The sequence below is a fragment of the Acanthochromis polyacanthus genome, chromosome 22 (genome assembly GCF_021347895.1).
Source record: "Acanthochromis polyacanthus isolate Apoly-LR-REF ecotype Palm Island chromosome 22, KAUST_Apoly_ChrSc, whole genome shotgun sequence".
NCBI lineage: Eukaryota > Metazoa > Chordata > Actinopteri > Pomacentridae > Acanthochromis > Acanthochromis polyacanthus.
The window spans coordinates 3049127-3073636 of NC_067134.1; the positions used below are offsets into that span (position 1 = coordinate 3049127).

The 24510-nt window shown below is 39.7% G+C and overlaps 2 protein-coding genes across 7 annotated transcripts in view; one reads left to right on the plus strand and one right to left on the minus strand.

Annotated features, from left to right (window-relative positions):
• The window catches only part of LOC127532008 (zinc finger protein OZF-like), a 31171-nt gene extending 10011 nt beyond the window's left edge, over nucleotides 1-21160 (minus strand). The window contains exons 1-5 of one of the 3 annotated variants that reach the window (XM_051942947.1): nucleotides 21040-21160; nucleotides 17025-17203; nucleotides 7910-7996; nucleotides 2894-4009; nucleotides 2292-2531 (exon numbers count right to left, since the gene is read on the minus strand). In XM_051942947.1, the coding sequence (XP_051798907.1) occupies nucleotides 2292-2531; nucleotides 2894-4009; nucleotides 7910-7954 (1401 nt within the window). In that variant the 5' untranslated portion in view covers nucleotides 7955-7996; nucleotides 17025-17203; nucleotides 21040-21160. Of the gene's footprint in view, nucleotides 1-1752; nucleotides 2532-2893; nucleotides 4010-7909; nucleotides 7997-17024; nucleotides 17204-21039 lie in introns of those variants that run through there. The other 2 variants (XM_051942948.1, XM_051942949.1) reach the window with 2 other exon arrangements.
• LOC127530226 (NACHT, LRR and PYD domains-containing protein 3-like) overlaps nucleotides 1-24510 on the plus strand; it is a 499749-nt gene that overhangs the window by 371456 nt on the left and 103783 nt on the right. The window lies entirely within an intron of this gene.

Consider the following 24510-nt stretch of genomic DNA (forward strand, 5'->3'; position numbering starts at 1 on the left):
CAACCTCCAAAGAAATTAAAGGTGAACTCCAAGGCCAAGGTACATCAGTGTCAGATCGCACCATTCGTCGTTGTTTGAACCAAAGTGGACTTCATGGGAGACGACCAAGGAGGACACCACTGCTGAAAAAAACTCATAAAAAAGCCAGACTGGAATTTGCAAAAATGCATGTTGACAAGCCACAAAGCTTCTGGGAGAATGTCCTTTGGACAGATGAGACCAAACTGGAGCTTTTTGGTAAGGCACATCAACTCTATGTTCATAGACTCAAAAACCAAGCATACGAAGAAAAGAACACTGTCCCTACGGTGAAACATGGAGGAGGCTCAGTAATGTTTTGGGGCTGCTTTGCTGCATCTGGCACAGGGTGTCTTGAAAGTGTGCAAGGTACGATGAAATCTGAAGACTATCAAGGCATTCTGGAGAGAAATGTGCTGCCTCGTGTCAGAAAGCTTGGTCTCAGTCGCAGGTCATGGGTCTTCCAACAGGACAACCATCCAAAACACACAGCCAAAAACACCCAAGAATGGCTGAGAGAAAAGCGTTGGACTATTCTAAAGTGGCCTTCTATGAGCCCAGATCTGAATCCCATTGAACATATGTGGAAGGAGCTGAAACATGCCATTTGGAGAAGACACCCATCAAACCTGAGACAACTGGAGCTGTTTGCTCATGAGGAGTGGGCCAAAACACCTGTTGACAGCTGCAGAACGCTCATTGACAAATACAGAAATCATTTAATTGCAGTGATTGCCTCAAAAGGTTGTGCAACAAAATATTAAGTTATGGGTACCATCATTTTTGTCCAGCCCTATTTCATTAGTTTGTTTTTAAAATAATTATGTTAATCAACAATTCAAAAGTGATGGCTGATTTTGATTATTTAATTTTCAATAAATTTTTATTTATTGTTACTTTTGTGAGTTTCAAGTGATTTCAGTGAGAATTGTGGGTTTTTCCTTCTTTAACTGAGGGGTACCAACAATTTTGTCCACGTGTGTATTAGGGATGTGCGCGACTAGTCGTTTAATCGTTTAACCGCCTACTCATTTATTAAACATTTAGTATTTTATTAGTAGGTTAAACACCCTCGGTACAGTGAGTTTTCTCACTCTAAAATGTGTCATCTTGCGCTCTGATACGCTCCGACCGCGAGTCTCATCTCCTCGGTTTTCAAACTCTGTAAACTCCAAAACTTTGAATGAAAACACGCCCACAACTGATGCTCAGATTGAAGTTCCAGATGTCCGCCAACTCCTGGTGTACAGTACATGAGGCACACGAGGCAGTATATTTGAAGCAATGGCTTGTTATGTTCAGCAATGTTGCTTGTCACAATATTGCGACTTTGGCGCTTAAAGGGTTAAATTGCAAGTTTTCCGAACCGACTAGTCGCCAATAAAAGTAGCGACTAGTTGGTTCGGAAATTAGTCGAAATTCCCATCCCTAGTATGTACGTGGCGGGGTATGTCCGGTCAGATATCTCTGCAAGTGCTGAAGTCAGGATAATCAAACTTTGCACTGAAGATCAGTCTAAGGGCCCCTGCTCACTTGTGGAGTTACAGGTCAGCAGATCAAGTAGGAAGGAATATACGTAGGATGATCAAAATTGATACATATTGCATCATTTGTATAGGGAGGACAGGGTTTTCGCCAGTAGAGGGCGTGGTTCTGCCCTCTACTGAGGGCTCGTCTAGTTTGTATTTGTGTCTTTCTGATGCAGCCACACCCTTAGAAACACACACAAAAAAAGACTTTTCAACAAATATTTCATGATAATATTTAAGATGTGTAAAAATTTTCAGGGTGTCTGAAAACTTTTTTCCCTCACTGTACCTTTCAAAGCATGAAAATGTGCCGTTACAAAAATGCCACTATCTCCAGACACATACGGATGTGGTCGTGGTTCCATGATGCCAATGTCATGGTAATGACTGGATGCAGCTAATTTACAAAGAAATGATTCTAAACTACATGTCAGCTTTCAAAGATTGGACTTTTCATCCAACACTTCATGTTTTTTATATTTCAACTCACACATATTCTGAGATTATTTGATCTACTTGTTCAATATTAGAGATTCTTCATAGATAGATAGATAGAGTTAATAAATTCACCCTGCTGCTCACTGCCTCCATCCAGACGTCTATCCCTCTACCACTGATAATTCATTTAACTGAGTAACCACTTTGAATGGTTTAATTAATTTACCAGTCACGTCTGTTAACGACAGCTTTCCTCTTAATGGATTTTACAACAAAGCAACAAAGACACTAAACACGAAATTAGACCTGAATTCTGTGAAGCCGGATCTCAAGGACTTTAAGTTTGTGGAGGACTTCATGAACTTTTACTGAACCCTGCATGGACAAATCTTCTTGGCAGGGGTTCAGTCTGTGTCCAGTATGCATACGCTGGTGTCGTCGTAGGGTTCCCTGTTGGTTGGACATTGGTCCAGACTGGTCAAAGCAGCACTGTTCACCATTGGAAGAGTGCTGACAAGTCTGAGAGTTTTGTCCATCTGTTCCGTTCTGTTTGGAAAACAAACACAGAGAACATCAGTGTTTCCTGCAGCATTGAAGAACTGATGCCTTGCCTGAGATAGAGAGCACCCCAAATGACATCTGAAGACACTTTTACCTGTTGGAATTTAACATTCAGTTGTCTGATTACATCAGAATTCCTAATCTAACCTACATCCCCAGATTAACCTGGACCAGATTTCTGTGTCAAAACGAATACAGGTTAGACTGAACGATAGCTGATAATGTGTTAACAGAATTCAACTGACCACAGTTGTTCAAGACAGTTTTGAAACAATTTTGCAGCAATATCCAAAATTATCAAATGCATAATTGTGTGTACACTGTGACTGAGACCAGTCTTTACATACCTCACTGTGACACTGACTGAATGCTTTCTTTCTGGTGTGGATCTGCTGGTGTTGTTTCAGGGAACCCAAAGTTGTAAAAGTCTTCTTACACTCGTCACATCTGTATGGTCTCTCCCCAGTGTGGACACGTTGGTGAACTTTGAGGCATTCAATGTAGCTGTAGCGTTTCCCACACTGGTCACAAAGGTATGGTTTAACCCCAGTGTGGGTCACTTCATGAGCTTTTAACTGTGAGTACAAAACAAATGGTTCACCACAGTGATCACATACGTACACATCATGTCCAGTGTGGATGCGTTGGTGACGTTTTAAGTCCTGTTGGTGCTTGAAAGTTTTTTCACAGGACTCACAGTGGTACGGCTTTCTACCAGAATGGGGGCATTGATGGATCAACAACTGTTCATGCTGAGTTAATGTTTTCACACACTGATCACAGCTGAATGGCTTAACTCCACTGTGAATGAGTAGATGGCTTTTTAAGTGACTCTTCCGAGTAAAAGCCTTTCCACACTGATCACAGCCGAACAATTTCACTCCACTGTGAATAAGTTGATGACTTGCTAGAGTGCTCTTGTGAGTAAAAGCCTTTCCACACTGATCACAGGTGAATGGTTTAACTCCACTGTGAATGAGCTGATGACTTTTTAAGTAACTCTTGTCAGTAAAAGCCTTTCCACACTGATCACAGTTGAATGGTTTAACTCCACTGTGAATGAGTTGATGACTTCTTAATGTACTCTTGTCAGCAAAAGCCTTTCCACACTGATCACAGCTGAATGGTTTAACTCCACTGTGAATGAGTTGATGTCTTATTAAGTTACTCTTCTCAGTAAAAGCCTTTCCACACTGATCACAGCTGAATGGTTTAACTCCACCGTGAATGAGTTGGTGGGATTTTAAATTGCACACATGAGTAAAAGCTCTTCCACACTGATCACAGCTGAATGATTTGTCCACAGTGTGAATACATTTGTGAATTCTTAACTTTGTTGCTGTGATAAAAGTCTTGCCACATTGCTCACAACTCAGTGATTCATCTCTTTTTGCTGTTGTTGCTGAACCATCCTTATCCTCCTCAGAGGTCCGACATCTCACTCCATTGCTGTGTTTACATTTCTGTAGCAAAAGACAAAGATAAAAACAGAGGCAGTGATGGAAGAGCAATCATGAAAAAATTGAACCTAAAAGTCTCAATTCCATGTAGTTGGACATGAGGCTGAAACAAGATCAAGAATCTGCAGACATGCTAGCAGCTTTGTCATTACAAACTTAGAAATGTGTCAACAGCACACTCACAATGTCAACTTGACTATTTTCACAGGCCGATAGTTTTCAGCTTTCTGCACGGTAGTTTTAGAATATTGAGTAGTAAAATCTGTCGATCACCGTGAAAAGCAAAGCAGAGCTGGGACTGATGGGATTGTACCACCAGGATCTCAGATCAACAACACTTTATAGTTTCTCCTAGGGGTTCAGATGTTGATACCAGGCCAAAAAAGATCTGTAATTCTGCCACTGAATTCTGGATTTGACCCGAACGACCCGGGCAATTTGTTGTGCAGCAGTTACACAAGTGTTCACCATCAAACAACAAAAGCAACAAAACAGTAAAACAGTTAAAGGAATAGCAACGATTAAAGGAAATGTTTTAAAAATGTAAAAAACACAGTAAAACAATTACAAGCAAAACAACAGCCATTTAAAGAAAAATCAAACAAAACATAAGATAGACAGGGACATCAGCGGCAATCTTGGTCATTTAATCAGACGTAGAAAAAGTTTTCAATAAACGGCCACCGATGTAATCAGGTAGAGGACTTTTCTTTGGTCTGCACTGTTTGAGACACCAGATTACATTGCCCACATCAAGAAAGGGATTCTGTGGAGAGGCTGACATGAGACAGTTTTTAGTCTCAGCATGTTTAGCCCTAAAATCATGGGAGTCAAACCTGACATAAAAACTGTTTAGACTTTGAGTCAGCTCTAAATCAGAATTATAACCGCTGAGCTGAACTCTCTCATTGACACATTAATTAGTCCCAGTGATCAGATTCATGCCGTCCCAGACTGAACTGAGGTTGTTCATTTTGAGTTGAGACTCAAGTTTGTCTTTGTATTGTCTTTTGTGGGTCCTGATCTCCGACTTTATTTCCTTCTGTCGGTTATACAGATTTAGTGTATTTCCTTCTCTGAAGACTGTTTTCTTTCTGTACAGTAGGTCTTTAAGCTTCTTAGAAAGCCATGGCTTAGTGTTTGGATATAGTTTAACAGTTTTTCAGGAATAACTGGTTTCACAGTCTGTGACCCAGCTGCTCACAACATCAGTCTTTCATCAATATCAGCTGAGGACTCCTTAAACACGTCCCAGTCAGTAACCTCCAGACATCCCTGCAGAGTGTGACAAACTTTCACTCTGATGTTCTGCACTTTGCCTTGCTTCAGTACAGTGGTAGACAGGGATAAGGAGGATGCAGTTGTGGTCAGAGGAACCCAGAGGAGAAGCACCTTTCACATTGTTGTAACAGATCAAAGATTTTGTCACATCTAGTGGGGCATGTGCTGTACTGATGGAAGTCTCTCAGTGTGTGTTTTAGTGTGCAGTGGTCTCTGGATGACCTGATGGATAAGCCCACAGGCATTTATTTCACTGGCCTTTGGACGGATATAGACACATTTCACAAATATCTGGGGAAACTTCTGAGGCAGATATGAAGGGCACAGTGAAACAGAAAGCAGTTCTAAGTCAGTAGTGCACAGTTTCTCCAGGACAGTGTCAGATTTGCACCAGCGCTGTCCTTGTCATTTGGAAGACCCACTTGAGCCCAAGCTTTCATTTGCTGGTTGATGTTGCTTCAATATTTCCACATAATGTTCTATCCTCTTGATGCCATCTATTTTGTGAAGTGCACCAGTCCCTCCTGCAGCAAAAACACTCCCACAACATGGTGCTGCCACCCCCATGCTTCACAGTTGGGATGGTGTACTCAGGCCATCCTCAGCCAGCATCTTCACAAGGTCGTTTGCTTTTGTTCTGGGGTTGATGAGCATATTTCCCTCCAAAACAATCCTAACCTTAACCAATCTCCATCTTGAGCAGTAGGATGGCTTGACATTCCCATGGTGTTGATCTGTGCATGTAATTGTTTGGACAGATAAACGTCAAACCACAGCAATCTGGAAACTGCACCCAAGGATGAACCACACCTGTGGAGGCCCACAAATGTCTTCCTGATGTCTTGGCTGATTTCTTTAGATTTTCTAATGTCGTCACACAAGGAAGCAGTGGGTTTGAGGTGTGCCTGAAAATACATCTTAATCTATCAAAAGCTTTCAAAGTCAGGACATCATCATCTTGAAGGAATAGCAATCTTAGTGTATGCAAACTTCTGATTGTGAAGAAAGTAATAAAAATTCTCTAAAAAAAATCTCTTTTGTTATTCTGGCATTTAAAGATAATTTTGGTCATCTTAACAGACATAAAACAGGAGAAGCATTGCCAGATCTAATGTCAGACTGTGTAAATTAAAAAAGGGTTATGTGTCGTTTATACAGTGTAAGTAAACTTCTGGGTTCAACTGTCTGAATTTCTTGAGAAGGAAAAGGCTGGTAAACTCACAATGCTCAAAAGTATTATTCTCTACCAAAGAAAATGCTGTTCTTTACCTTCCTGAACAACCTGCTTGAAAAACAAGACTTTTCTTCCACTACTTATCTTCATCACCATGTAAGACATTTTCATAAAGTATGATCAGCAGGTAGTTCAGCCTCAAACAAAAAACAAGCAGCTTCCTAGCAGTCCACCATTATATCCTCAGTACAGCTGCTTCTGCAGAGCTACATCTCTCCAGCCAACATCACCTGGCTTTGGTCGGCCCATCTAACCAACTGGAGCAACTTTACACATTTTAAATAACAAATTAAAGCTCGTGTCCGGAGTTTAAATCGCAGCGTCTCCCAGAACACTTGGTCCCACCCTCCCTCCCTCTGATTTCGCCCCTTTATTTGTGCACGCGCGCAGTACATGAGGAGTGCCCGGAGTGCTGCAGCATCTTGCCTGTTTTGCTGTTTTCCCCTCTTCTACATTTAGTACATTTAGTAAATAATAAAGGAATTACGTTAGAATTCTGTATTGAGTCTAACTTGTCCTAATACCAAAATAGCATGAATCTGCTAGGACGAACTAGTAAAGTTTCAATATGTGATTACACTCGTGTATCCCTCTCGATGATGTTGTTTATCAAACTTAGTGCATTTACGCGTGTATATGTGTTACATTGTTTATTTATTTCTATCTAGAGTTCGGAATGGCATGACTCCTCTGACAAAGAGTATGTCCCAGACGCCCCAACATCTTCCTCTAGAGGTCGGGCATCTAACCGTTGATTGACAGCATGACAAAGCGGAAGCTCGAACTTGATTGGCTCGCTGCCGACCGGCGCTTTTTGGAATAACATGGGGGTCTATGAGAGGAAGGCGGAGCTCATGAATAAATTTTCATATCGCGTCATACTAACATTATATTATAGTATCGAACTAGACTAACACATTTAAGCTTTGTTAAACAATGATACATAAATTGAAAACAAACGGAAACTCCGGACACGAGCTTTAATGATAATAATGTTACAGTGGGGGCTGCACAGTGAGCTAGTGGTTAGCACTTTCGCCTTGCAGCAAGAAGATCCCCGGTTCAAATCCCGGCCTGGGATCTTTCTGCATGGAGTTTGCATGTTCTCCCCGTGCATGCGTGGGTTTTCTCTGAGTACTCCAGCTTCCTCCCACAGTCCAAAAATATCCTGAGGTTAATTGATTATTCTAACTTATCTGTAGGTGTGAATGTGAGTGTGATTGTGTGTCTGTATATGTAGCCCTGCGACAGACTGGTGACCTGTCCAGAGTGTCCCCTGGCTTCGCCCGAGTCAGCTGGGATAGGCTCCAGCACCCCCGCAACCCTAGTGAGGGCAAAGCGGTGTATAGAAAATGGATGGATGGATGTTACAGTGGTATGTTTCTCACTTTTTGTGAAGAGTCCATGTTTCCTCCGTTGTTGGCTGCCAACATTCCTCTGCTCCTCCGTCAGACTCTCCTCCTCCTGCCAATCACCTGTCACATCAAACACATCTTCATTAGGATACGACTCTATACACAAGTGTCAGAGTGTCCCATATGTTCATCAGCCAACACAGAGGACACATTTCAACTCAACAGTTCACTTTTAGCTCTTTTCAGTTTCACCTAAAACTGATACAAATGAACTTCAACTGTTAAAAATAAGGAACATAGACAGAAAACAGACATGGAAAAAGAGAATAAAGAGAACATAAAGATGCTACTGCAGGTGATTCAAGACAGGACTGCTGGTAGAAAACTGTTCATGCTGTAAGTTAGTGAATGTATTTTACTGCTCAGTGTTCTGTTTAAAGGCAGCTCTCACTCTCTGTTCTTTGCACTCTCCCATAGACTGCTTTGCACTCTGTGTCACCTGTACCTTCAGAGCTCTGAATAAAAGAACAAAAGATTTATAGCAAAGAACAAAAAGGTTTTGCCTCCACAGCAGCTTGTTATGAAAATGATTGTATTTGATGATTGAATGTTCTTATTCAGTGTAATACTGCGTGATGTGTGCTAAAAGAGAAACAAGGACACGAGCCGTTTGCTCAGGAATTTGAAGGATAAGAAACCAGTGTGAACCGCCTGCCTGTAGCGACCTACAGATAACACATACCAAGATGTGTAACTCATGTTTATGTGTCTGTACAAAAGCTGTGCTATTTTCCCCAGTCACTTGTTCAAACTGTAAGTAAAACTTTGTTTTGACTTGAGACAACTGAGTATTAATTTGGAGAAGTCAGGACTCCACTAAAGAATTTTCCAGACACAGCTGTACATCAGAGCTCTGAAACTTTAAACTTCATTCATTTACACGTGATATTGAGGAAATGCACTGAGGTCTGTTACTGTCCCATAATGAAGGAGACGTGGAAATCTCTTTTCTTTCTTGAGCCAAATAAAAGTGGAATTAATGTCATTGACTAAATATTCTCTGAGATAAATACCAACAGAATAATCCATTTTCTAATCTGTCTTCCATCAGCTGCAGTACCAGCAGTGCAAACAGACTGGGCAGCAAATCAGGAACAAGGACACAAACATACTGATGGTTTTTCTGCATCACCAACTGAATGCATGTAGGTTCACGCAACTCAGACAGTGTGTGACACTGTAACTGCACGGCTTCATTCAGTGGGACAACTAACATACAGCTCAGTGATCTAGCTGTGCACCGTCTGTTACCATGGTGATCTACCAACCGTCATGACTCTCCAAACTCTCCCTTCCAGATCAACATACCTGCTCACACATTAATCTGTTTCCTGGTTCTGCCGTCAGAGCAGCAGGAGACACATTAACTGCTTCCTATAAACCCTGTAAACACACTCTGATGATAATGTTGAAGTTCAAACTGATTAAAAAAATGAAGTTGTCATGAAAAGTCCCATCTGTGAACAAATTATCAACAAACAACATGTGTAGCGTGACTACTGAAGTTGTTGCACTCGTTAATAAATTATCAATTTAAATGAATACTCAAAGACTTTGATTAAAATGAAGTTGATCAGTCTGATATCTAAAAGTCTAGAATCAGGTTGACAGGCTAAAGGAAGAGAATTACGGTGAAAGGAGGGCAGATAGCGAATGACCTAACTCAATGAATCTATGATCTGAGTTACGATTGATACATTTAGGAGTGAATACGTTTAACTATCGTCAAGTTATTACAACATCAACCCAATCAGGAGCAAATAGGAGAGGCTGGCTCTGTCTACTTTGAGCAGCGTTGATCGGTTTGTCTTCAGGGCTGGTGAAAAATGACTTGTTGAACGTTGGCTCTAGTTATGTTTTCTGTTGGCGTTAGCCAGGTAATACAAAAGGATTGTGAAACCTGAGAAAAAAGAAGCGGTGGAATTTAGAAAAATAAAAAATTATTTCTATCGTTTCTTACTAGCTCATCAAAAAGAAGATTAAAGCATATACGCTCAGGCTTCCAATGAAAGTGAGCAGTGCCTCAATATGTTGCAAAATTATAAAAGAGCAACAAAAATGAGACACAGTAAAAGCTCCAAAACGAAGTAGAAATTAAGGAGACGAAAAAGTTAAAGAGCAACACATATCAAGACGGAGAAAAAAAGAACTGAGACGAGGCGTCAGAGCGGCAGCGTAAGGATGAGCATACAGGAAGAGAAGAGAAGCCAAGACAAGCTAAGAAGAGAAAGAACAAAAGTGGTGTTTGGGTTTTATTCCTTGAGTTGGTTGCAGGGCGTATGCCAGGGCGTGGAAAGAAATTTCCTGCAAATTTCTAACTCTTCTCTCTTTGTTAACAGAAGGAGGGAAAACCGCATTTGTTAAATCAAATTAAAACATATTATACGCACAAACATGATCTGTCCATCTCTCACCATGACCCATCAACACAGAATGAAACATCAAGGATACACAAGCTAACAAAGTAAGCTAACAAAGTAGCCTCTACTCAGCATAGAAACTAGATGTATAAAATGCTTTAGATATTAAGAATACACACGTGGACAAAATTGTTGGTACCCCTCAGTTAAAGAAGGAAAAACCCACAATTCTCACTGAAATCACTTGAAACTCACAAAAGTAACAATAAATAAAAATTTATTGAAAATTAAATAATCAAAATCAGCCATCACTTTTGAATTGTTGATTAACATAATTATTTAAAAAAACAAACTAATGAAACAGGCCTGGACAAAAATGATGGTACCTCTATAAAAGATTGAAAACTATTTGACCAGAGTGACATGATTAACTCAGGTGTGTCATTTAATTGACATCACAGGTGTTTCCAAACTCATAATCAGTCAGTCTGCCTATTTAAAGGGAGACAAGTAGTCACCCTGCTGTTTGGTGAAAAGGTGTGTACCACACTGAACATGGACAACAGAAAGCGAAGGAGAGAATTGTCCCAGGACATCCGAAAAAAAATTATAGACAAACATCTTAAAGGTAAAGGCTATAAGACCATCTCTAAACAGCTTGAAGTTCCTGTGACAACAGTGGCTCATATTATTCAGAAGTTCAAGACCCACGGGACAGTAGCCAACCTCCCTGGACGTGGCCGCAAGAGGAAAATTGATGACAAATTGAAGAGACGGATCGTTGGAATTGTATCCAAAGAGCCCAGAGCAACCTCCAAAGAAATTAAAGGTGAACTCCAAGGCCAAGGTACATCAGTGTCAGATCGCACCATTCATCATTGTTTGAGCCAAAGTGGACTTCATGGGAGACGACCAAGGAGGACACCACTGCTGAAAAAAACTCATAAAAAAGCCAGACTGGAATTTGCAAAAATGCATGTTGACAAGCCACAAAGCTTCTGGGAGAATGTCCTTTGGACAGATGAGACCAAACTGGAGCTTTTTGGTAAGACACATCAACTCTATGTTCATAGACTCAAAAACCAAGCATACGAAGAAAAGAACACTGTCCCTACGGTGAAACATGGAGGAGGCTCAGTAATGTTTTGGGGCTGCTTTGCTGCATCTGGCACAGGGTGTCTTGAAAGTGTGCAAGGTACGATGAAATCTGAAGACTATCAAGGCATTCTGGAGAGAAATGTGCTGCCTAGTGTCAGAAAGCTTGGTCTCAGTCGCAGGTCATGGGTCTTCCAACAGGACAACGATCCAAAACACACAGCCAAAAACACCCAAGAATGGCTGAGAGAAAAGCGTTGGACTATTCTAAAGTGGCCTTCTCTGAGCCCAGATCTGAATCCCATTGAACATATGTGGAAGGAGCTGAAACATGCCATTTGGAGAAGATACCCATCAAACCTGAGACAACTGGAGCTGTTTGCTCATGAGGAGTGGGCCAAAATACCTGTTGACAGCTGCAGAACGCTCATTGACATATACAGAAATCGTTTAATTGCAGTGATTGCCTCAAAAGGTTGTGCAACAAAATATTAAGTTATGGGTACCATCATTTTTGTCCAGCCCTATTTCATTAGTTTGTTTTTTTTAAATAATTATGTTAATCAACAATTCAAAAGTGATGGCTGATTTTGATTATTTAATTTTCAATAAATTTTTATTTATTGTTACTTTTGTGAGTTTCAAGTGATTTCAGTGAGAATTGTGGGTTTTTCCTTCTTTAACTGAGGGGTACCAACAATTTTGTCCACGTGTGTATATGTTACTGTGAGGGTATGTGGTACATGTAATGTGTACAGTTGTAAATGTTAACAACTTCACATTTTACACTCATAATGTTATTGATTTCATCCCGACATCGCCGGGCTATCCGATGTCGCTAGGTGGCGCTGTGGGTCCATGCAAGAAATGTGAATATTTCAGTAAAACCTTAACTTTGTCCCCATATTACCTATAGATGTGAATTGTGATAGGTGATAAAGGAAATCCTTATTGTGACTTTGGTATGCATAAAAACATAAAACATATAAAAAAAACAGTTACTGACTCCATGTATGTTTCAGTGTGAAAATGTGAGTCTGACTCCAGCTCCTCTTCAGGAATGCAGAAACTGTTTTTATGGCTTCTGTCTTATCAGCTGCCCTCCTTGCAGGGGAGGCTAGGATGTCTGCATTCCAAAGGAGGCTTTCTAAAATGAATAAAGGGGGACTTTCCAAAGTGTTCATGTCCTGTATGGAGCTTCCTCCCTCCACAGCAGGTCTGAGATTCACTGTCAGAGGTGAATTACAGCAGGAGACTGTTGTTATCAACCTCCCCATCTGCAATTCTCTGGAGCAAATGGTGCTACATTCATTTCTTTACAGCACGAGTATAATGGAGTTTAGTAAATGTTAAAATAATAATAAAAGACAAATGTTAATGGATAATCTGATCCATGCAGAACAAATACAGAATCAGACTATTTGATCCACTTGTGTCATATTGAAGTTTCTGATTCAATGACATGATGAGAAGTAACTGAAAAATTCAGGCTTTAAATCTTAAACAGTTCCTGAGATTTTGTTGTTCAAACAGCCTACAGACCCAAAAGTTTGGAAACAAAGTTTAACTGCAGTGTCTATTTGAGTTGGGGGTGCATGAATTCACTCTTATTTTACCCATTTTTGTTATCCCATTAAAAAAAAAAAAAAACACTTAAAAGCATAGTATTTGCCGAGTGCAATAACTCGGAAGAAAATTAATAGAACCACAAGGTCCAGGTATGCTGGAGCATAACTTCAAAATGCAGGCCATCAGTGTCAGATTTCAAAACTCTTGATGGTAAAGTATCTGACAGTTTTAATTTTTTTAAACATCCAAAAGTACTATGACGCAACATTTACTGGCCTGGTCTGAGGAACCTTCATAAGCATGAATGAAGATACAGATCCAGAAGATACCAGTGTAACCAGTTGGTGGAAACGTTCACAACTTTGTATAAGAAACAAACATGAACATGTCGAAATATGTTTGTTTTACACTAATCTTACTCTTCTGAATATATCTGTGGTACAGATTTATTGAAATATCATTATATTATTTGGATTATAGATTTTTCATTTGTTTCCACACTTTTGGGTCCACCTGTAATAGCCTAATAGATATATCATTGAAAGAAAATTTTGAAATCTTTTTCTTTTTTTGATAAATGTGTAAATGTGATGAAAAATGTGAAATATGTAAAAGAAAAAAAGTCTTAATATTTTCTTAAAAACTAATAAAATTCTGAGATTTTAAACTTTCCGATCATCCTTGAAGTACTCATCCATGATGTTGCATTTGGTTGGGAAACCAAATTGATTTAAATTAAGATACTTCATCAATATTATTTCATCTTACATGTCTAATTTAAAAAAAAATATGACATTATATAAATATGCACTACTGCTCAAAAATTTGAGGTCATTTAGAAATGTCCTTTTTCTTGAAATAATTTTTTTTCAATGAAGATAGCATTAAATAAATGATAAATCCAGTCTAGACCTTGTTAATGTGGTAAATGACTATTGTAGCTGGAAACAGCTGATTTTTAATGGAATATCTCCATAAGGGTACAGAGGAACATTTCCAGCAACCATCACTCCTGTGTTCTAATGCTACATTCTGTTAGCTAATGGTGTTGAAAGGCTCATTGATGATTAGAAAACCCTTCTGCAGTTATGTTAGCACATGAATGAAAGTGGGAGCTTTCATGGAGAACATGGAATTGTCTGGATGACCCCAAACTTTTGAACGGTAGTGTACAGAAGGATATGGAAATCATAACGCAGTGTTTGAGCGGTCGTAGGTGAGCTGGTGTGCTTGAGCTGCAGCGAGTACTGGAGAGGACTTTACAGATCTACGTACACCACCGTTCAAAAGTGATATTTTACATTTTTAAGTCACCCCAAACTCTTGAACGGTAGTGTTTGCATCAGTAGACTGTTTTCTGCTCAAGTCTGCTAAAATTGGATCCAACCTGTTAACCTGCACACCAACTGACCTACAAGAGCTGCCGTGTTCATGTGCTGGGGATGCAAATTGTGGATAATCGGTGGCCTTAACAAAGAACTGAATTATCATTTGCATGAAATGAAGCCAGGAGACATCATGATGTGACTGGTTCAGCAGGCTTTGAGTGACACTGAATTAAACTTCTGCTTCAGGAAAACATGAAAGCTCTAACCAGCAGCCATTAATCATCATAGGAGACTTTTTCATGGTTGCGCTTTACTGGCTAAACTCCCACAATGCCCTCTGCTTGTCAACACAGAACTGATGGAAGTCCAAGTGATGTGGTGTTGCTAGGTATTACAGCTAAAGTACAACCTTATCTGTTAGTATATTTACAATCAACTCATTTAGTCACAGCAGTTAATTGAATGATGATTAATCACTATCATGCATGGAACAGTAGATGCAAAGCTACTGAGAATATGTGGAACAAAGAGAAGAAAGTAATTTGGTAATAACTACATGTTCATTGTGCTTCCAGCTGGGGCTGCAACAACGAATCGATAATAATCGATTATTAAAAGCGTTGGCAACGAATTGCATTATCGATTAGTTGTGTCGCGCGATTCATACGTCACTCGTCATGTCGTGGTCGCGGAGCCGTCGACTTCACCTGCAGAGCGAGTTGAACAGAGCGAGGTGGAGGCAGAGCGGATGAGTCATTTTCAAAGGGAAGTAAATTCAACAAATGAAACATGACCAGCACGGAGAAAACAGTTTGACAGAAGTCCTCAAAAGTATGGGAGCATTTCACGCTTCACAAAACAAAGACATGCTGCGTGTCCACTACAAGCGAATGCACGTATCTGAAAATCGCACTGATGACGGACGGTCACAAGCGGGCCACTACATTGTGACGTGACCGCGCTTTCAGCTTGAACGTCCGGTAGATGAGTCTGATAAACACAGCGGCTGGGCCGCAAACTTTCTCTATTATTTCGAAAACACTAAAGAGAAAAGTATTTCTCAAGGATTTGAGGCGAGAAATAATCTGTGCAGCAGCTGAACCTGTCCTGGTTTTAGTTCACCGATGGCTAGTTTTGATGTTTAAGGACAGTGAAAGTCGAGTCTACTTTATAAAAATGAGCTGCAGGTAAACACACCGGAGCAGCTGGAAACGCACCAACCGGACCAGCATGTCACATGCGATGTGTCGCATCTAGTGGACACGCACCTTAAGTCACTGCATTATCCTACATTTGTTCCGTTTTAAAGTGAGGAAACGTAACATCAGTCTCTCTGGTAGCTTGTCTGATGCTAGGGTTTGCTTATTAACTGATTAATGACAGAGATAGAGCATGTGTGACTGTAAGAGGTTTTATTTCACTTTCACCACTTTAAGCAGGGTTTGAATACGCATTACAAATAAACGTAACTTGCACACAATAGAGGTAATAATTTGAAGATTAAGCCTCAAGTTTTAATTTTCTGACAGGATCTGAGTGACGACACTGGTCTGTGTTGGAGTCAGGCAGGATGGATTGCATTGACAGGCTTTATAATGAGAAAGACCTCATGTCCACCACAGCAAGCAGCTGTCTGACTGAGAGCATCCTCAACATGACCGTCACTGACATGAGGCCTCTGTTGATGGTTGAAGACAAAGGCTTCACTACAATGATCTTATTTACTGTCAGTCCAAATCTTCTATTTCTGAATAAAGAGGCGGAAATTAAAAATGTTTTTTTTTTATCTGATTCATCGATTAACCCTTTAAGCTTCAGTCAATTCCAGCCGTTTTCAGTACAAAAAATCGCTAATATTCTATTTTTAAATAAAAAAAATTACGAAAAATACGGGGAATATTGGACGGGCATCACGAGGTGCATTTCCTTGAAAATGACCGATTCGGGGATTTTATACCGACTTCAGGACATGTTTTGGACAAAACAGTTTACTGGCTTGTGTCATCTGGATGTAAAAGGTTGGATTATGGCCGTTTTTTGTGGAATCGTTTTTTTTGTGTGTAGTAATGAACCCGGAAATGTGAGTCGCGCTGTGTGCGTTGAAGCCGTGTATAGAGAACGGATGGATGAATATTCGTTTTTGTCGGACAAATGTGTTTTTCTCACCCGCTGTGGTAATCACATCTGAAAGTGGTTTATATCGGCGGATTCATGAGAATCTAAGCTTTCCATCGGCGTATAGTGTTTGTATAATCGTGTTTGCAGCCGTTGGACATTCCTGAAATTCCTATGCAAATTAGTAGGTGTACCGCCGGCGGTACACCTACGACGCACTGAAGCGTAAAGGGTTAATCGAAAAAATAATCTACCGATTAATCGATTATTAAAATAATCGTTAGTTGCAGCCCTACTTCCAGCTATCCGTGTCCACGAGGGAGAATATTCAAGGTGTGGCCAGTGGAGCGTGGGGGGCTAGACAAAAATGTCAAGAGGCGGACATGGATTCACCCGACAGCTTAAAATAGTTACCAACAACACCACCTTGGTACTTACAACCAAGGAATTATTCGACCTCGAGTGGTCGCCTTAAAGGCACACAAGTTAGCTACACATTTGAGGCAGTAGACGTGGTTCAATCACAATGCACTAAATTTATTGACAATCAATTAAAATCCTAATTAAAACAAATCTACTAAAACAGGGAGGGGGAGTGCAACAGGGTAGAGGCTGGCTTACCAAGTGGAGAGTGTCAACGGGAGAAGGAGTAGATCTCAAGGGAAGGGCACCAGGAGAAAAAGACACTGCACACGTGTGAAGGACAAACCAAAAGAAAACACACACAAAAAAAACAGGGTTCACAAGCCGAACAGGGAAGAGGTACCGCCACCACAGACACCACCACAGCTGCTCAGCCTCTGAAAATAAAAATAACAGTTAGTGGGGACTGTGGTAATGATTAATCATCTCTGATATTAACACTGATTCTTAAATATTGTATTGATATGCTTATTAGGTGTTGTATTGATCTGAGCAATAGGAGGGTGTCAAACATCATTCCCACGCTGTGATTGGAATGAATCAAAGATGGATAAGACCAGATCAACATGAAGCAATGCAAGGCCTTACATCTTAATACCTTATAATCACCAGTTACCAGGCAAAGTGCCTTTTTGATTACAAGTTTAGAGCAGTGGAACACAGTAAACCCAAACTGCTCTGACCAGCGAGAACACCTGACTGTGGTCACGGCAGCGCTGCTTTAAAATAGCGTGTGCGTTTACAACGCTTCATACGGTAAAGAGAGGAATCTTCTACTGTATACTGTGGATAACTTCAAGCACTGATTACTCTAAAACGCTTCAGTGAAATGAGTTGAAAACTACCACAGGGGTAGTTTAGGACATGTAGAACAATAATCTGGTGGAAGTCACAGAAAACAAAATGTTTTTGATTTTTAATTAATATTTTAATTTGCCCATGAAAGCAAGTTTTATTCTGCATGCAGTCTGTAACTTCAGCAGCAGATTAATCCAAAACGTTACAGTGAAACAAGCTGAAAATTACACCAGAGGTAGTTGAGGACGTGTAGAAAAACAATCTGGTAAAGTTTGCAGAAAACATTTTGTTTTTGACTTTTTAATAATTAATTGGATTAGTTTAGGATGTGTGCCTGAACGCACCACGAAGCAGCTTCCTCGCTTTACTCTGTTTTAAAGCGCAGCTGCCGTGACCGCAAGATAGGTAAAGTTGGAAAGATATTCACAGATTTGGACTTCCGGCATCAATAACTCATGAGATATACGTTGTCAAAACATAAACGATGCCTCTTTCAAATCGTTGTAAGCTAGACAATGTGCTACAAGGCCAGTTTTATCAAAAGTCGCTGTCTTTAAAGCTGCAGAAATAACATTGGCGTCTATGAGCAGCCGGCTGTGTGACGAGTGAACAGGGACCGTCTGCAAATAGCAAAACCGCTGCAACAGCGAAAAGAGACACTACACAAATATTCAATGACTTCACTCTTACACACTGTAGAGCAGGGGTGTCAAACTCATTTTGGTCCAGGGGCCGCATACGGCCTAATTTGATCTCAAAGGGGCCGGACCAGTAAACTTATAGCATAATTATCGATAAGCAAAAACAAGTCAAAGTTTTTTCGATGTTTTAGTGCAAAGGAGAACAAGTATATTAGAAAAATCTTTATATGTAATGAACTGTCCTTTTAAAAATTTTATTAGAAACAACCAGAGATTAAAGTAAGTGCAATTTAAACAACACCATGACTCAGTTTGACATTGATTTGTGTGCATTATGCATTACAACTGATCACAGTGATTGTGCAATGGCACAACATATTTAGTCACAGGTATGTGTAACTTAAAAACATAGTCCTGGAATTTAAAAACAAACAAACTTATCAACACACAGTTTTACCGGCAATGTCAACATACATATACTCAGCCTCCCATCGCGTTGAAAGGCTCTGTTTTCAGAATCAACTTTTCTTTTCATCATTGTTAAGGGCTAGCTTTGATGTTACAATAAGGTTGCAGACAATAACAGACGCTTGACTTGAATGACGCGGAAATGTTTCCAGTTAACCTCTCATTCAGCAAGGCAGCTGTTGCGCTGCATTATGGGATCTGTAGTTTGTGTGTTATCAGCGTTTTATATTGTCGGACAATTAATAACAATAAAAAATTAATGTAAAATAATCTCACGGGCTGGATAGAATTGTATTACGGGCCGGATATGGCCCGCTGGCCTTGAGTTTGACACGTGCTGTAGAGCCACCAAAATCACTGTAGCCATGAATGGGCCCCTGCTGGTCATACTACAACTCTTGGTTTGGTGCTAAATGAAAAATCTGAAATTTAAGGAATTTTTATTTTTTATTATTATTATTATTTTATTCGTAAAAAATTCAATAACTTCACTCTTACACACTGTACAGTCACCAAAGTCTCTGGAGCCATCCATTGTCTCCTGCTGGTCATACTACAACTCTTTGTTTGTTGCTAAATCAAAAATCTGAATTTTAAGGAATTTTTGGTGTCTAATCAGCATCTTGATATGGCACACCTGTGAGGTGGGATGGATTATCTCAGCAAAGGAGAAGTATGTAGGTAGGTAGGTAGATACTTTATTAATCTCCAAAGAGAAATTCACAGTTCCAGCAGCATGGAAGGGAAAAAGCATAAGAGCATGCAAGTTACATATAAGACTATATGAAAACTATAAACATCTGGCAGTTCAACAGTGCAGTTGTGCAAAATGACCGTGTGTTACAGTCTGCAGCAGTCTGTTTTTCACACTTGAGTCCAGGATGTAGATGTATATGTGTGTGTGTGGTAAAGTGCGTGTGTGTGCGTGGTGTTAATGTGTAGTGAGTCCAGAGTTTTTGTTGTGTTGTTTGTCCATTTTATCGCCCTCCCCGGTTGGTGCTGAAGAGCCGGATGGCGTGGGGGAGGAACGATCTCTTCAGTCTGTCTGTGGAGCAGGACAATGACAGCAGTCTGTCACTAAAGCTGCTCCTCTGTCTGGAGATGCTGGAAGTGCTCACTATCACAGATTTGTGAACAATATTTGAGAGAAATGGTGATATTGTGTAGCTATGTGGAAAAAGTTTTAGATCTGAGTTCATTTCATAAAAAATGGGAGCAGAAACAAAAGTGTTGCATTTAGAGTTTTGTCGAGTGTAAAATATCCCACATACATCAAGAAAAGTGCCATCAAAGCTTGTTTACTCAATCCTTAAACTTCACATACAAGCACACACACTAACTATTGTACACAACATCATATTGCAATAAACAACCCAAATGTAATAAAACTGAGTCCCTAAAAACAGTGGGTGATCATTTTTACCTGTTAAAAAAAAAAATCTGTCACAACAAAACAAATTCAAAACAATGGACAGTTTTTCTGGAATTATTTTTGAAACAGTTTTGGATTCTTACCCCAGACCAAATCCCTCTTATGTCTGATAAGAGCCTAATTTGTGTACAGCCTCTTCAACTGTGGCTGTTGCACAACACACAATACCAAGGGGTATTTTTGCATTACTAATAGCACAAAAATTCCTTAAAATTCAGATTTTTCATGTAGCACCAAAGCAAGAGTTGTAGTATGACCAGCAGGAGACAATTGCTTTTCTCCAGAGACTTTGGTGACTGCACAGTGTGTAAGAGTGGAGTTACTGAATTTTAATACTCATAAAATAACAATAAAAATTCCTTAAAATTGAGATTTTTGATTTAGCACCAAAGTAAGAGTTTTCGTATGACCAGCAGGAGACAATTGATGGTTCCACTGACTTAGGTGACTGTACAGTGTGTAAGAGTGAAGTTACTGAATATTTGTGTCGTGTCTCTTTTCGCTTTTGCAGCAGTTTTGCTATTTGCAGACGGTCCCTGTTCACTCGTCACACCCCCGGCTGCTCATAGATACCAATGTTATTTCTGCAGCTTTAAAGACAGCGACTTTTGATAAAACTGGCCTTGTAGCACATTGTCTAGCTTACAACGATTTGAAAGAGGCATCGTTTATGTTTTGACAACGTATATCTCATGAGTTATTGATGCCGGAAGTCCGAATCTGTGAATATCTTTCCAACTTTAACCAACTGTGACCGCAGTCATCACACGCCGTTAGCCGCCGTAGCTTCCTCCGATTAAACCAGGCATTTAACGTGTGTATACCGGATCCTATCCTAAATGAACCATGAGTAGCGAGATTAGCAGTGACCTACCCGCAGCAACTTGAACGCTGTTACTGAACGCTCCAGCCTGATGCCTGAAATGTTTGAAGCCAGCAGCCGACACAACAAAACGACCGGAAGGGGTGTGGCCTCAGCCTCCAAGAGTGAGAGAGAGGGGGAAGAGAGATATCCTCCAGTTTATAAACTATGTCAGCGAGACACGACCGACTGACAACCCATCATTTTGCATGTTTGAACCAGAAACCGAATCTGAAGAAGAATAAAGACACGGAAAGTCCAACTCTGCAAGTTGACAGCATTGGTTCCTTTGGTGTGTTTCGTATAAATCCATGTTCTGGAGACTGTCTATTAAGATATTTCAGTCATGATACATCTTCTAGTGTAAATATTTTAAAAAACACCATATGAACATGTTAACAACTTGATTTTCAGCACAATGTTTCCAAGCAAAAACGGTACATAAAGTAAAATAAACTCTGTTTAAGAGCTCTGCTTCTACCTTGGAAGCACCTTGAGATGTTAATTCAAGTTAAAGAATAAGGCTGAGGTCTGCTTTCTATCCAAAGCTCCATCTATTGGTATTCTTGTAGTGCCGAAGAACAGGAGTCTGAGGCGGAGTGTCAAAAGCAGGTGCTAACCTCTTTACTGACATCAGTCGACAGAATAATAAACTCAGTACATGTGGAGCGTAACTTATCAACATGAAGAGTAACAACATAAACAGTCCGTGTCCAAACACAACCACCACTCCCAACGTTCCGTGGGTGAATTATGTAAACCCACTACATTCTCAGACTTTTTCATTCATCATTTTTGGTGCTTCAAGACACAGTAAATGAGCTGTAACTTGCAACATACTTCTTTCAATAGTTTTATTGTTGATTTTGGAGTTTCATTGATGCGGTCAGTGTGAATTATTTCATCATTATTGGCTAAAAAGTTACCCAGTGTTTCACGAGGCATGTTGTGGATTGTTGGAGTTGCAGTATATGAAGTTTTCTGGAGGGATTTCTGGTTGAATATTTGATTTTTTGGGGTTTTTTTGCCCCCTAAAGACTGTTTAAAGTGAGGGTTAGACATCAAATGCTGCTGATCAACACCAACAGAACTGCCGGTTTGTGGACCATAGAAGTTGATGTGTGTTTAATTGTTTCAATGACAGATGTAAACCTTTTATTTTCTCAAACAGAGAGTTAATGTTGGGTTTACATCTTACTTATTGGATGTCTGTCAGTGTTTAGACATTCTGCACACAAAGAAACTGACTGAAGATCTATCAGAGGCTTCAAATGCACAAAATGATCAAGACTTGTTTGGTTCAAAATGTTTCATAATGCCATGAGCTAAAGGAAAAAAAGAGAAAAAAGCCAGTTTCCTACAATTCAACAATCTCATTGAGCAGACTCTTTTCTCCAAAGCCTTTAAAAACTCCTCCAGACCTCCACAAACACTCGTTGTGCGCTCCGTTAATTAGCAGCATCAATTACACAGTAATTAATTACACCTTTATGCGTTCAGGGAACATTTTTTGATTGAAAATAAGTGAAAACAGAGACTTAAGTGAAGAAAAAGTTTAAAATTCATGGCATGCATGAGCGCCCACAGGCAGAAACATGTTTTGGAAAACATCCGAGAAAAGCCACATGTTGTGTTCTCATTCCAACTAGAATTAACCGACACTGAAGTTTTTCTGTTTTTTAAAAAGAAGGCACAGAAAGGAGGTTTTAAATGTGGTTTTACTCACCGCTCCAGTTGAGCAGGTACACACAGAGGAAGATGGGTAGAAAAGCTCCGTGCAGAAAAGACACGTTCTCCAAACGCAGCCCAAAACTGCATCTGCAGCTCGGTGCTCCGACTGTGTGGTGGAGGCAGCTTATCAGTGTTTTCTGCTGCTACAAATTCACACACAACACATTTGTTCTCACTAGAAAGACCTCAAGGTCGGACTTATCTCACCTTATGAGGACACTTACAGTTTTTATGATCGCATAAGCATGAAAAGAAAAAGAATTACCTAATTTTCAACACTTTACACTGTAAAAAATGCCCCTCTCAACACAAGAAAAACCGATTTCAAAGAATCTTTACTTTGAATTAAATGAAAAATCTGCCAATAGAAAAAGAGAAAAATAGTTTGGTAAGATTTCTTGAAATAAGATATGATACTTATAATATTGAGCTCTTAAAATTAGCTGGAAACTTATTTTAAGCTTTATTTTACCAATGATATTTTGTCTAAGCCTCCTGTTGTCGTCATTTAGAGCACCAGAAAATATTGTTCACGTCTGAAAAAAAATCAGCAAAAAAATCCCCAAATTTCTAAAAGTTTGTAAAATCTTAAGGAAGAAAATTCCTTAAAAGTTTCCCTTAAACGTTTTGTTTAATAAAACACCAAATTTGGCAATAAAATTAAAAAAATGAAAAAAAATTGTAAATATTTTCAGAAATGAAGAAAAATCTTCCAAAAAATATCCTAAAATATCTAAAGTGATTCCATATATATCTGTAAAAGTTCTAATATTTTATTTAAGAACATCTGGGAAAAAATCAACCTTTTTTCTGAGTTTTCTTAAAGAAACTTTTTTTAACATTCCTTATTTTTTCCGCCAAAAAATGTTCAAAAATTTTGCAAAATTGTTGAAAATGTGGAAGTTTTCACTGCGAAAATATAGATATTTTCCACATTTTCAAACTATAAAATGGGTTAATTTGACCTGCAGGACGACACGAGGGTTAAAACAAGAACATTTCAAATTGTTTTGACTTAACAAGATATTTAAGATGCATTGTCCTAAAACAAGTCCCTCCATCTGATGAAATGTCTCTTGTGAAGTGAATTTACCTGAAATCAAGCGGGATGAGACATTCTGACTAAAAATAAGATAAATAGACTTGGTAAGATTTTGAGTTTTTGCAGTGTACACTCAAGGAGTAAAACACTGGAGCAGATTTTCACCACTATAAACACAAAGTCAGCCTCACACTTTTTGCAGAACAACACACACAGTGATTTAGCAAACACTAAACACACGTGTTACATTAGACACAGAAGTCTATCATGATGTCACTTCCTTTCAGTTCCAAAGCACTGACTGATAAATCAACACACCAATCAGGTCTGAGCTCTAGAAAACCACCGTCATGCCAATATGGGCCCTTACAACACGGATCACATTTTTGGACTGGTTCCACAACCTCCTCACAGTAATGAACCAAATCCTCCAGATGCAGCTCATTATCATCTGGAACCATGTTTCATTCCACCGCTCTGCTCTGCTCCACAACTGCTTTAACACCATCCACAGTTTACAGGACTGGACCTTCCACCATGTTCTACATTTCTAAACCCCATCCAAGAGTTTTTTTTTTTCCTCCATGGTGGTTCCATGTTCCCCTCATTGAGGACATGGAAGAGGCTTGTGACCAAATCGACGCTGCAGCTGCAAGGATGGATCCATCATTCAGGACAGTTCTTCCCACGTTGTCGTGTCCATGAGGATA